Source organism: Podarcis liolepis (genome assembly GCF_965112155.1).
Source record: "Podarcis liolepis genome assembly, chromosome: 5".
In the NCBI taxonomy this organism is placed as follows: Eukaryota; Metazoa; Chordata; class Lepidosauria; order Squamata; family Lacertidae; genus Podarcis; species Podarcis liolepis.
In genome coordinates, this window is record NC_139556.1 from 49,408,380 (window position 1) to 49,422,904 (window position 14,525).

Consider the following 14,525-nt stretch of genomic DNA (forward strand, 5'->3'; position numbering starts at 1 on the left):
AACCCTCACACGAAAAGAGTCATCATTAAAGAAACCTTTACTGTGAATAAAATATGCACAAAATCTAGTTGGACTTTTATGTACACCATTAGGCATGTTGAACTCTCCAAAAAACACTGTCCCCTGCTTGTGGCAGCTCAGCCAATGGGAAAAGTGTAAGTGGCAGGAAATGTATGCTGGGCACCATGCGTGATGGGGTGAGAAGGATACAAAGTGCAAATGGTTCCCGCCTTTTGTATTTTGCAAAACGGGCAATTAGTGTTAGAAGTGGGACTTGCTACAAAACGTTGCAGGTGCGCTCAGGAGGGTGTAATTTTGATAATGCACCTACAAATATCATAGCAGCTTTGTAGACCTGGAGAGGGAGCTTCAAATTGAGCCATGAAACTCAAGCTCTCATAAGTTTGTATGTATAAGTTTGCAGTTTGTATATGCAAAAAAGAAGAAAGTGGCCTGGAAAATAAAAAAGGGACCAATCATGTCTAACTGGCCTAATCAGAGGAAACCAGGCGCGCTTTGAGATGAAATTATAATGGGGCAGATGAAGACTTAGCTGTGGCAGCTACATGGGTCTCAGGGGATGCCAAGGTGCCCTCAAGGATGGTTGGTGAGGGCTATAGCATTAATACCCCTTAATGGCCTGTAAGGACTTTCTTAAAGCATCCAGTTAAGTGGTTTTTCATTATATGAATTCTGCAAATATGAATTCATATATTTGTTCAAGGGCGCAAATGCCTAACTTAAGTTTGTAAATCTACAATGGCCAATTTGTTCCAGCCCTTTACTGCTCTCCATGGTTTTCTTACCAGGATAGGTTATAAGTTTTACCACAATGTGTGAATAACCTCTGAAAATATGTCCGCTGCAAATGCTAAAGAAGACAGGCTTTAAAATCTTTTATTTTTTTCCTTTCTAACCAGATTTCCTATAGAAAGTGTCAGTTTTTCCAGAGATGGAGGCATGCTAATGTTCCAGATGAACATTAATTAATGAAGTAGACTTTTCTAACTACATTTGCTTACCTCATAAAATATAAAGGTGCACCTGGCAACACCTCCTTGCTTTTCGTAATACCAAAACGCATAAATGAATTGGCTACCATTCAATGTTACACACTTGTCTTGGGGATGATAGAGTGAAATGAAGCCAATTAAGAAAGTCAGTCTAGTCTTGGAGCACAAGCGAAACTTTGTTCCAATCCTAATGAGTGTTCTGCCTTTTAGGGGAAAAAGGTGTGCAGCTGTTTGTTTCAAAGAATAACAAACACATAAAACTGTAAGCTGATGTTCACTGATTAGAGTCACTTAGCCTACTTCTAAAATGGAGGGCACTTGGAAAGCAGTCTGAACAGCAGATGCTCCCACTCCCTGCAATATTGCAAGGGGGGAAAATCCCACTTGGCTTGCCCAAGAAAAGTGTGCGCGTACCTGTAGTAGTGCTCTCTGGATTGTGGCCATTCACTAGCAGAAAGTCACAGGCTTATGCAATTCTTTGACTTGGGTCACCACTGTAGAGCATTTCCAGATTCAAGATTTTGGTAGGAAGGCAGTGGACCTCCAAAATAGCTTTTCTAATGCCAGAATGGTCTAGGACAAACAACCGCTAAAGAGCTAAAATAATAAAAAATAAGCCTCCAGACTTTACCTAGAGTCTTTAACTGGGTTGGTTTGCAGGTGTGAAACTGACAAGGGGCTACTTCAGAGGTTGCCAGTTCATCTTGGCAGCAAGCCCCACCAGAAGAAGGTAGCTATTGGAGGAGGTTGTCGGCTGGTCTTGTCATCAAGGTGAACATGCAAGCAGTTTCTCCAGAATTTGCCTTGAGAATGTCTCACCTTGATCAAGAGAGCACAGCCTCAGCAATTATAAAAATTAGAAATTGAGCAACTCTGTTTCCTCTGCCAACACATACATGGTAGTGGGAGAGAGAGAGAATGTCATACCTGGGATAAGGACAACACTTTTCAGTAACAAAAAATTGGAGTAAATGTTGAGAAAATGTGACACCCCCTTACCAGAAGCACACCCTTGAAGGGGCCGTGTGTGAATTGTCCACCATAAATTAGAAGCAGGGGTATATTTGTTTGCCTTATGCAAAGGGTGTGTGGGTGGGTGGGTTAGAGAATATATTTACCAAATTTAATGAGTACAGTCCACAGACATCCATTAGGTGTAGCAAAAGGTTCTCCTGTTTCTCACTGCACTTCTATCATTTTAAATGGTCATTTTTGTGAGCTTTTAAATGTGTATATACAGCCTCTTCAGTTGTCCCTGGACTCTCACCAACCCCAACCAAATAGCTAGCCAGGGTTTATAGGAGTTGTAGTTCAACAGCATCTGGAGGGTATCGGGTTGGGGAAGCCTAAACTACAGAGACCCCAAATGGCATGCTAAAAGTTCCATGAGTTTTTTCTCCCCATAATTATTACATGAGACCAATGGGTTTCATGGTTACCATTCCTTTCTCTTAAACTCTTCTGACCTCCATGGGTTGCTGTAGCAGAATAATAATAATAATAAAAACTGGACAGTCGTTATAGGCTGCATTATTAGAGTCATTATAGGCTGCATTGATCAGAGCCAGTTATTTCAGGGAATCACTGTGAAGTCAGTGGTTTTGCTTTAGCAGAATTATGAAGTCGGGGGAGGGGGAAGACCCCTTGGTATTGGCTAATCTGTGCTTTAGGTTCCTCATGCTATCTCTCTGTATGGATAGGCATAAAAAAGGTGAACTTTTTTATGCATTCAGCAAAACATGCCAAAGGATTAGGTTTTTGTAAATCAGATTTGTAGGAAATGGCTCTGATTTTATAGGTATAATATTTCCAACAGACATATTCATAATCCAGATCACCACTAGAAGACAGAAGACATTTTGTGTTACAGTGGAATATTGATATCTGCAACTGCAGTTGACCTCACATACACAGACTTTTGCATTATTGGGGGATGGAAATACAGCTTCTTTTTCTAGACAAAGGAAAACCTGACATTCCTTATGGCTCCTTGGTTCATCTTAGGGCTTATTCACACTGCTGTTTGCCCAGCACTTTCCCCTGGGTAAACCCGATCTTTCGCACTGAATCAGAACAAGAAGCAAATAGGTTTTCTGTAGATTGCAGTTTGTTCCGATTTAGCGCTAAGGAGCAGGTTTTCAATGGGCAAAAGCATAACCGCTTGGATCCATGCCCAGAAGACTCAAATCAAGTGAATAACTGCTGAGACCTTTGCTTTCTAGGCACTGGACAAGCAGAAGAGTGTGGACAAGCCTTTTGTTATCATTTTCCTTGTTGAACAGAAAGTGTGATACCCTTTAAAATACACCCCATGGCTGTGTGTTTAGCAGTTTGTCCTTTTGTTCGATGAATGTACCATTTCACTTGTTTATTCAGGATGGAAGTCCACAAATGTTACCAGTTCTCTAGGAAACTATAACTCAGAAGTTGATTCTTCTGTTGTGAGTGACTCTGTTTTTCAAACATTTGGAAACACTTGGGTTTTCCAAGATACACAGAGGTCATATTTCAAAGAGCTGTTGGCTTCTTGTGTGTGGTTCTTCCGACTACCATCACCATCTCCTCCTCACACACATGGCTGTGGGTCTTTGGAAGAATTCCTGTATAATCTCCCCCTCCCCAAATGGGGAGCCTGTATGGACCGTAGCAAGATAGTGCATGCCAATAAGAATGAACAAGGCTCTTTACTTTCTTTTTCACCTCCCAGAAAGTAAATCGAGTCCTATCAGTTTTTACTGCTTTAAGTATTAAAAGGGGTGTTTGTTTCCACAGCTGTGTTTTGATAAGCTACGTTTACCACAGCCCTTTTTACACACTGTAGCTCAGCTTGGGTAAATATATGATAGTTTTCAATATATGGATGCAAATCTATAGGAGCCACGTAACCATTTGCCTTGTTTTGTGGAGATTGTGCAGAGTGCTGCACTTCACTCCTTTCTTTGCTGCTCAATTCATGATTTCAGTTTCTGATAACAGAACAGAAATCCATTGTGATTCAGAGGAGTTAAGAGGTATACAAAGTGTTGCCATCCTATGATCATTTTTTATTATGAAAACACAAGAAGAGAATCATAGAACTGTGGAGTAGGAAGGGACCACAAAGGTAATCTAGCCCAACCTCCTGTAATGCAGATATATTTCGCCCAACATGGGGCTCGAACCCACAACCCCGAGATTAAGAGTCTCATGCTCTGCCAACTGAGCTATTCCCACTGTGTACAGAAAATAATTAATACTAAGTGGTGGAGGGAGAGATTACCCTGCATCCCATTGAACTCACTGAAACGTATCCTGGCAAATAGAAGGGGAAGAAATGGAGGCAGTGAGATATTTTGCTTTCTTGGGTTCCATGATCACTGCAGATGGTGACAGCAGTTATGAAATTAAAAGATGCCTGCTTCTTGGGAGGAAAGCGATGGCAAACCTAGACAGCATCTTAAAAAGCAGAGACATCACCTTGCCGACAAAGCTCCGTATAGTTAAAGCTATGGTTTTCCCAGTAGCGATATATGGAAGTGAGAGCTGGACCATAAAGAAGGCTGATTGCTGAAGAATTGATGCTTTTGAATTATGGTGCTGGAGGAGACTCTTGAGAGTCCCATGGACTGCAAGAAGATCAAACCTATCCATTCTGAAGGAAATCAGCCCTGAGTGCTCACTGGAAGGACAGATCGTGAAGCTGAGGCTCCAATACGTTGGCCACTTCATTAGAAAAGAAGACTCCTTGGAAAAGACCCTGATGTTGGGAAAGATGGAGGGCACAAGGGGAAGGGGACGATGGAGGATGAGATGGTTGGACAATGTTCTTGAAGCGACCAGCGTGAGTTTGACCAAACTGCAGGAGGCAGTGGAAGACAGGAGTGCCTGGCATGCTCTGGTCCATGGGGTCATGAAGAGTTGGACATGACTAAACAACAACAAGTGGTGGAGGGAAACATGGATAGGATCAGGCTGTGAATATGTAGCAGTATTGTGTTCCCTGTTATAGCATGGCTGAGAACATCTCTTTGTATAGGTTGGATGTGTCAGCCCTATGTGTGTATTTTATCCCAGAGATCAAAATGCAGTTACTTCTTTTCTGTCACATAGAGAAGGTTAGTGACTCTCTTCCTCATTTGCATGCGTGGAGGAACTCATCGAGATTTCACCATTACTATGGGGACTATGGTACCAAACTGGAAAAGGAAATGCCATGGATACCTTCATACTGGCATCATAAATTGGCTCCCACTGTTGTTTCTATATGCTGTAACAGAGGAAGATCTCAGAACAAGTCAGCTGAAGACAGGTGGGATTCAGAGCAACTGATCACTGCTTAAAAACCTGTTTACGTACTAGATCAGCAAGGCAAGTGAAAGGTGGCAGCTTGCATGTGACAGCCTGTTTTCCTAACTGTCACTGCATTTAAAAAAACTTACTTTGGAGGCTCAAAGCTCTCGAAACATATGATCAGCAAAATCTATAGCTATAGCAACTGGCCTGGATCCTTAAAAAAGCTAACTAACAAACAAAAACCCGTCTAACAAAATGGAGTACAAAAGTTCTAGTGTATATTGACTCTTTTCATTCTTTTTTTTTTTTAATAAGGAAGCTAAATAACAAGAAATGCACTCATCTAGAAGCATTCTGACTGGCTGTTACTATCCAGTAGTTGGGTCATGAGTTTTCCCTGAGACAAGTAAGATACAATAAATCTAGGAGGAGAGATCAAAAGACTCTGTTTCAAATGCAGAACCCATTGTAACAGTTGGCAGCGCAGATATTGTCTGCAAGTTGGAGGATGCGGAATCCATTAGCTGAGGTTTCTAGTTCTCGAACAACCTTGCTCAGTGAATTGTCATTTTTAGCCCTGAGAAGGATGGTGTTTGTCAGAGCTTGTCAAAACCTGCTTAGAGAAGCCAGGGTATTTTTTCCCCCACCCTTGATTCTTTTTAATTAGAACAACATTTGTCTGTTATCCCAGTCTGGCAGGCATAGGCCAAATGTCATGCTGCAGAACCATACGAAGGTTGGCTTTGTAAATAGGTTAATTGTGCTGTCACTGCTCATGGTCTTCTTCCCGTCCACTCATGCTCGTCACCCAGTCTAAAATTTAAGAGATTCCTCTTATTTCTTTGGAACCCAGTAGCTTCGCTTTCCTGGTACTTAGTTTTGCTCCAGCACACAGCTTTCTGGGACTATTCTTACTGTATTCCAGCAAGTGGATTCTCAAGGTTCCTCAGGCGGAACTGGTGCCCCTCGCTGTAGAAGCTTGAATGTCTACCAAGCATAATTGTGCATATTTGATATGGCACTCTCTGAACTTCCATTAGACGGGTTTGGCGAAGGTAGCATGTTGGAGTCCAAAACAGGATGCCTATAAAGCCAGCAGTTGGGTTGTTTATGCGATACTTCAAAGGTCTGTACCGGGATCTTTTTGTTAGTGGTTTTGCATAGTAAACATAACTGAACTCTAGTGACTTCTAAAAGCATAATTTCCATCTTTTTTGGCTGTCTCTTATGTGGAATAACATTCTGTGACAGAACATAGGTTTTCATATTATGGTATGTGCTGAAGCCTAAATGGCTTGCCTAATGTAAAGAGGAGGGGATGCGGGTGGCACTGTGGGAGAAACCACAGAGCCTAGGACTTGCCGATCGGAAGGTCGCGGTTCGAATCCCCGTGACGGGGTGAGCTCCCGTTGCTCGGTCCCTGCTCCTGCCAACCTAGCAGTTCGAAAGCACGTCAAAGTGCAAGTAGATAAATAGGTACCACTCAGGTGGGAAGGTAAACAGTGTTTCCATGCACTGCTCTGGTTCACCAGAAGCGGCTTAGTCATGCTGGCCACATGACCCGGAAACTATATCCCGGCTCCCTTGGCCAATAAAGCGAGATGAGCGCCGCAACCCCAGAGTCGGTCATGACTAGACCTAATGGTCAGGGGTCCCTTTACCTTTACCTTTACTGTAAAGAAGAGGTCGCCCACATGTCTATCTGAGGACTGTTTATTCCACTAGAAAGTCTCAGCTTCAGCCAGTTGTGTTCATACTTTGCATGAGCTAAATCTTCATTGAGTAGTTCAGAAGACTTACAAAATTTTGCTCCTCAGAACTGGTTTCATAAAGAGGAGAGAGGGACTCTAAAAAAAGAAATACGTGCTGTCTACCTTAACAGTCTGCCCAGACTTTGTGAACTGATGAGGATTGATTAGCTGGTTAACAGCTTGATTCAGTAATCTCCCAACAGCTAACAGCCTCTTCAGCAAAGAAAAAGATAGATCCTGTTAGGTTTTTGCCTTGTCAACAAGATGAATAACTTGAGCCATTATAAATGTAGTTTCTTGACACGGTGTCATAAACACTTTGTGCAACTAAAGTGATTATTTGGTATGACGTAGGTAGGCTTAAAAGTTGTGGGCTTAAAAGTAGACACAGTATCAATCTCACTTAGAATATTAGATGAATTTTGTCAGTGTAGCAGGTTCTCCCCCCAGCCCTACCCACAAACCTGGCAATATCTTCATGTTCATATTATATGCAATGTAACTGATGGTGTTATCTTCCCAAATTAGACATTGGAATGGCTGTAGTCTCAGACAGTCTGCTTTTCATATTTTTAAACCAGATAGGGTAAAGAGAGCAGGTTTATGTTGGCTAACTATAAAAAAATTGTGTGTGCACTCATATGTGTGTGCATGCGCACGCACACACACCCTTACAAAAAACAGAACATATGAAGGTATTTCTCTTTTGTTGTAAAATGATGATGAGGAACTAGGTGTGTAAAATATGAAGCAGCTGAGATGCAGGGAAATGTCATCCCTAAAACATTTTTGGACCTTCTACTTGGGCAAATCTGAGGAGATTCTCTGCTTAGTCTAAGGAAAATAATTGACTGTGTTTGTATGATCATATCTCTGCTTAATAAGCCAAGATATAAGTGAGCCTTTTCACTCAGCATACAGGACATCTAAAAGATTGTCTCACCCATTATAATATGCAGCTGATCACAGCATTCTGCCAGATGGGGGTCTCCTAAAGGTACCATCTCGTCAAGAGGTCTGTTCCATATGATGTAGGAATTGGGACTTTAGTGGGAACAGTTAACCTTTGGAATTCCTTCCTGTTGTGTATCAGACAGGTGTTGTCTTTATTTTATTCTCCATGTCTGTTGAAGACCATCCTCTTTCAACGAGGCTTATAAGTGGAAATCTTTGCCCCAATCTGTATCCCTCTTGGATTTGAAATTGTTTTTATGTTGTTGTTTTTTAAATTGTTAAATCACTTCATGAAATGAATAAGTAAGTAAATACAGCCCTTTGCTTCAGCCAAGCAAACAAACCGGTAAGACTTCCATTACCTATTTTGCTGTGTCATCCCAACCAGGAAACTGTGGTTAAAGGCTTAAGAACCAGCCAGACCATTATGTTGTCTTAATATCTGGACTTGTTCAAAAGCTGTTGCCTATAGTTTCCCCATTAAGATGATGATGATGATGAGTTTGGATGTGATATCCCGCTTTATCCCTACCTGAAGGAGTCTCAAAGCTAACAATCTCCTTTCCCTTCCTCCCCCACAACAAACACTCTGTGAAGTGAGTGAGGCTGAGAGATTTCAGAGAAGTGTGACTAGCCCAAGGTTACCCAGCAGCTGCTTGTAGAGGAGCAGGGAAGCGAACCCTGTTCACCAGATTATGAGTCCACCGCTCTGAACCACTACACCACACTGGCTCTATTTATTTGAAATTTCCTGGTTGGTTTGCCTGCTCATCTGAAGGAAGAAGCAAAGGAGCTGTGCATGTCACCAAAGGTCTCATTCATATATTAGTTTATTAAACTGAGATAATCTGGACTCATCCAGGACTCTTTCATGAGAGACTAGCGAAAGGGGAAGCACAAGTAAGGCTGCACTCCTAGGCTTGCATACTTGGGAGTATACGCCACAGAGCTCAGTGGGACTTCCTTCTGGGTTAATAAACATAGGATTACACCACAAGTCATATTTTTGCTTTGAAACGCAAAGAGGAACATCATAACTTCATCATGTGTGAGAGATGCATGGGATCCAGATGTGGATCAGCTCATGCATATCCCACAGTTTACACAATATTTTTTTTTACCACTTTCAGAAATACGGAAGAACCTTCATCTTCAGTTCTTCATTAGTAAATGAGGGAAATAATAGGGGTTCTACATTAGAGTGACTGGAAGGACATGTGAGATAAAGCCTTTAAGTACATTGTAGATTAACAGTGCTATAGTAATTGCTTCTATTGATTACAATTACAGAATCATTTTTTTTTAATCTTTAGCTGCAGATATTGTAAAAGCTATTTACACACAGAGAGAAACAGAGTGCTTGCAAAAGTGTGAAATATGGTAAAGCAGTTCATAGCTATATAATAAATCAGTGCAAGAAGGAAAATATCTCTGATAAAGACATGGGGCATGCCTGTTAATTCCCATAAGGCAGCACACACACTATTTGCAAGTTGAAGAGTACTGCAGCGGAGCTTAGAATGAAGAGGTCATTAAGGAATCTTCCGTGGAAAGAAGTAGATATTCTACATTACTTTAAATTGTATGAGTTTAAGATCAGCCTATAGCTAGGGATTGCGAAGACTTAAATATAGAGGTAAGGACATTGGAGCTTGATAGGTGGAGTGCTGTGGAAATTGTACAGAGTTTTGGAAAGAAGTGATAAGATGGTGCTGGTAGGATTTTAGCAGACGCTGTCTGGATTCAATGAATGACACTGAACTATAATGTAAGGGAACGAACAAGTTATGTTTTCTGTGTGCTAGAGAACTGAATGAATTATCTGTGTTAGCTAATTCACTTAATCGGATTGATGTATTGTAGGCTTTGGGTTGAAAGGGTCTTTGCAATGTGCAAAACGTTCACTGAAACAGTAATGATTGTTTCAGAAGGTGCCCAGCTTGCAACTCAGCCTTCATGCACCACACAAAGGGGCTGAAAGTGAGTCGAGCAATAGCACAATATGTGAATAATAATAATAATAATAATAATAATAATAATAATAATAATAATTTATTTGTACCCCGCCCATCTGGCTGAGTTTCCCCAGCCACTCTGGATGGCTCCCAATCAAGTGTTAAAAACAATACAGCATTAAATATTAAAAGCTTCCCTGAACAGGGCTGCCTTCAGATGTATTTTAAAGATAGGATAGCTGCTTATTTACATCACATCTGAAGGGAGGGTGTTCCACAGGGTGGGCGCCACTACCGCGAAGGCCCTCTGTCTGGTTCCCTATAACCTCACTTCTCGTAATGAGGGAACTGCCAGAAGGCCCTCGGCGCTGGATCTCAGTGTCCGGGCTGAACGATGGGGGTGGAGACGCTCCTTCAGGTGACTGAGTGCTTGTCAAATTCATTTAAAAAACCTGCTTCATTCAGTGCTGACTGCTGCAGGCACCTGTGCCTTCCACATTCACAACCCACTAAGTTTAATTGGGAGAACTGCTCCAAACAGTTGCTGTGTAGGATGTGGGAACTGCTTTGGTTTCAAGTTCCTGCAGGGGCAAAGATGTATGCATTTGGGGTTCCCAGTATACGTCAGTAAACATCTTTTATCCTTTCAGTTGCACCCTATAGTTAGCCCTTTTATATAGCTGCTCTTTATAATTCTCTACCTATGTTGAGCTACTCCTGCCTGAGTCACAGTGCGGACGGGGGAATGGGACATTGCAGGAGCAGCAGTGATTGTTAAGACCGAAACTTTGGCTCCTCAAGGACTGTTTCCTGGTGTGTAATAGCTAGCTGAATGTACAAAGCACACCCAAATTTTCATTCTGGAATTGATGCTTATCTTATATCACATTCCTGACCAGGAGGTCAGCATTGGGCTCATAAATGTGAAAAAGCAAGAGTTGAAAAGGGGAAAAAAATGCAGGCACAGAAAATCTTTTTTCTGATGCTTTAAAGTTCAAAGCCTGCATTCATAACATAGCAGTACCGGTGCCTTGCTGCCTAATGAGACTCTTAGGAAATAAAAGAGATTTTATGTTAACTATGGCCTGTAACCAAATAAGGGCACAAAAGTGCATTACTTGTGTGCGGCAGGATCTTTGCTGAGCTCAGAAGCTGCTCTTTTCAAAAGTGGGGATATCCCTTTGGTGATGAAAGTTACTGCAGTGGAAATGGAAAGCTGCAACTGAAGTTCAGTGCACGGTTCTCTCCTGAACGTTTTTGTCCTGACCTACGTACTACGGACTTTGTGTACTTGAAAGAGAACCATGACAGTGGTGACTTTGCCTTAGTATAAGGTGTTTCTGTTCTTTCAAGCCAGGGCACCCATTTATTTATTTATTTATTTATTTTTACCAATCTCTCCTATCCATGAAAAGCCTCCCCTCCCCCAGCTGCTTCAGAGGTCTGGAGGGTTAGGATCCTGCTGATCAGAGTTGGAAATGGTTTTAGGCATTCCTGCATGGGGGGGGGATGGGCAAAAATTCTGTGCCCTGACTTGTGCAAGCAGAAGCATTTCCCCCTAAGAGTCACCGCTGAATAAAAGCCCATCACTTTTCACAAACAGCAGATGTGGAGGAACACCTGTTTCTAGGTGACATCATGTGTACCTGCAGGCTGAAACACACACAATGAAGTATTCCTCTGTCGAAACCAAAGCAAAATGCTAAAATCCTGTACATAGATAACCCAGTGTTGGGGCCACCCCTTTGCCTGACATGCTGGTTTTCTCTGTACAAAGCTGTTGAGTAGTTGTTTTTGTATAAAGGAGCATATAATCTATCTGATCTTCACCCTTTACATTCCTCCTCACAACATAATAAGAACAGAATTCATTATGATGTAATTGCAGTCCATAGAACTACAATCTATGAAACACTAAAATATCTTCTTTTTTTATTATACCAGCAACAACTGAAACAGGATCAGCAGGGTATAAAATCAGGCAGCTAAAAAATGGAAAGGTTAAAAAAGCAGCAGCAGTTAAATATGAAGCACTAAAATGCTAATTAAAAGCTGCTTGGATATATAAGAATGAATGTTTAATTATTAAGATACAAAAATACAACCTCAATAATGAAGTTAGAAAATAATAACAAGGAAGTCACACACAAGTGGAGGGAAGACACATGGCAGGAAATAAGAAATCAATAATTTTTGGTACATAATGAGATGTGAAAATGTGAATTTGCAAGTTAATGTATATGTATTGTTATGTCAAGATTTCATATATGTATTGCAACATTAATAAAAAATAAAAAATAAAATAAAAGCTGCTTGGAATAGAAAAGTGTTCAGTGCCTTTAAGGCTGACAGTATACTGGTCACACATGCCTTCTTAAGAAGAAAGTTCATGAACATGGAGCTACCACCCAAAAGGCCCTGTTTATGATTCCTTCCCCTTTAATATTTCTTGATGGAAGGCTCATGAGCAGAGCCTCAGAGGCTGCTCTTAAGGATTGGTCAGGTTTATGCAGAGGTCAGCACTCCTTCCCATAACTAGGTCCCAAGCTTAAAAGGGCAGCCACCAGCACCTATGACACAAAGCTCTGCGGACGTTAGACATCTGTTGTTGTTTTAGGAACTCTGTCCCCAGAGGTAGTGTTCACATATTGTAGTCAATTAAAAGAATGAAAAAAGTTCCTAGCCTCTCTTCCACATCTCTATATAAAATCTCTGATGTGCTATCAGGGATTTGCCAGAGAACAGACTACGTTGTTGTCCTTGAAATGGGAAAGGATCTGTGTGAATTTCAATGTGTAGCATTTCTCAGCACTAAAGAATATGGACTAGGCCATGTTTATTCAGAACTCCATGATCTATGTAGGGCTTTGGATTGCAGCTGTGCCTCTTAAAATCTCAATAAACAACGGGAGCCATAGGTAGAGCGTTTAGTCATCTGGAAGTATGTCCTCTGTGCTCATCACTGCTCTCCATCTCCTGTGACTTTTCATAACTCTTGTGAGCCAGTGTGGTGTAGTGGTTAGAGTATTGGCTGGAATCAGTGCCCTCACTTTGCCACAAAACCCACTGGGTGACCTGGGCTCACAGGGTGACCCACCCCACAGGGTTGTGAAGGTAAAATGCAGATGGGGAAAATCATGTATGCCTCCTTGAGGTGCTTGAAAGAAAGTGTGACATAGATCAATAAAAAGTAACTAAACAAATACCTCAATTTCTGTTCTGTTTTTTCAGTTCAGAAAATCACAGATGTCGGCACTTAGAATGAATTTGACTAGATAATTACATCCATGCAGAATTGCTAATTTTGTATCATTTGGGTTTTTGTTCCTGCTGTATTTGGAGTTTTGTGACACTTCCACCACAGTGTTATGTCTGCCTTGCTGACATAGTGATGTAGGTTATTCCCCTATGGGTTTCTGAGCATCAGAACAGCCATTGTGGTCAGAGTAGAAAAACAATGAATTATTTTAAGGGTTAAAATGCATCATCTTTGTGAGCCCATGATGAGGGTTGGTGTCAGCTACTTAAAACACTTTTGAAATTCTCTTAGGTCCGAAATCAGCATTGGAGTCTTATAATGGAGAGCGTGGTCCCATCGGACAAAGGAAATTATACCTGTATTGTGGAGAATATTCATGGATCCATCAACCACACATACCACCTTGATGTTGTTGGTGAGTAAACTCTCAGTGGCTAAATGTTTTTCTTTCTTTCTTTAAGTGATGACTTAGATTTATTTCCCTCCTAATTATCTTTTTTTAAAAAATGTGAAAATAACTAAACGTAAAACTTAAAATGGACTTAGAATGGAGCATACATGAAGCAAAATAGGCCATACCATGAAGCAGTGACCATTAGTCGCTTCAGATCAGGCCCTGTTTTTCTGTTAGTTTGAATTCCTGTTTTTATATTCTTTTCTGTTACTGTTGTGTTTTTGTTTTAATGATCATTATTGTTCCTGCTTAGAGATTTTAAAATACTAAACTGTTTATAAGTGCTTTTAAGTACAGTAAATTAACAAATGGAATGATGGGTTTTTTAAATTTAAAAAGGTCCTTGACATAATTCAGGGTTAATCTTAATCACTTTGATAGGTTTAATTTGTGGTGTGTGGCCTGATTCTTTAAGACCCAAAGAAACTTAGGATGTTGGAGAACTATATATATCTCTCTTCCCCCTCCCCACAGCAAAATCTCCTTATTCAGCTGAGGTGAGCTAACCTGGAGACTAAACCATTTTTTTTTGTTTGAACACTTGTTTAAACAATGTTTATTGAAGGTGCAGCTCCAACGGCTGCCAGGAATGGTAGTAAATTGCGTTCCACATGACTCCATCCTGTACAGACCAGCTGCTGAAAGGGTGCAGCTGAATTATGTTCCCTCACCAGGGAGTGGGTGTGTCCACAATATCTAGCAAAGGAGGAAACCAAGGGAATATATACACTTCTCTCCTAAGAGTATTTTCTCCTTTCCTGGACAGTACTTCAAAGAATTGTGTTGCAGAAAAGAAGTAGGGGAGTCTAGAAGGAAAAAACTTCTTTTAAAATACCAGGAATGAAACTTTCTGAAAAGGACACTGTC

General features: G+C 41.1%; 1 protein-coding gene across 8 annotated transcripts in view; it reads left to right on the forward strand.

Moving 5' to 3' along the window:
- FGFR2 (fibroblast growth factor receptor 2) overlaps window positions 1-14,525 on the forward strand; it is a 143,614-nt gene that overhangs the window by 72,258 nt on the left and 56,831 nt on the right. For all 8 annotated transcript variants that reach the window (XM_083506127.1, XM_083506126.1, XM_083506129.1 and 5 more), the window contains one exon: window positions 13,496-13,619. In XM_083506127.1, the coding sequence (XP_083362253.1) occupies window positions 13,496-13,619 (124 nt within the window). The remainder of the gene's footprint in view (window positions 1-13,495; window positions 13,620-14,525) is intronic.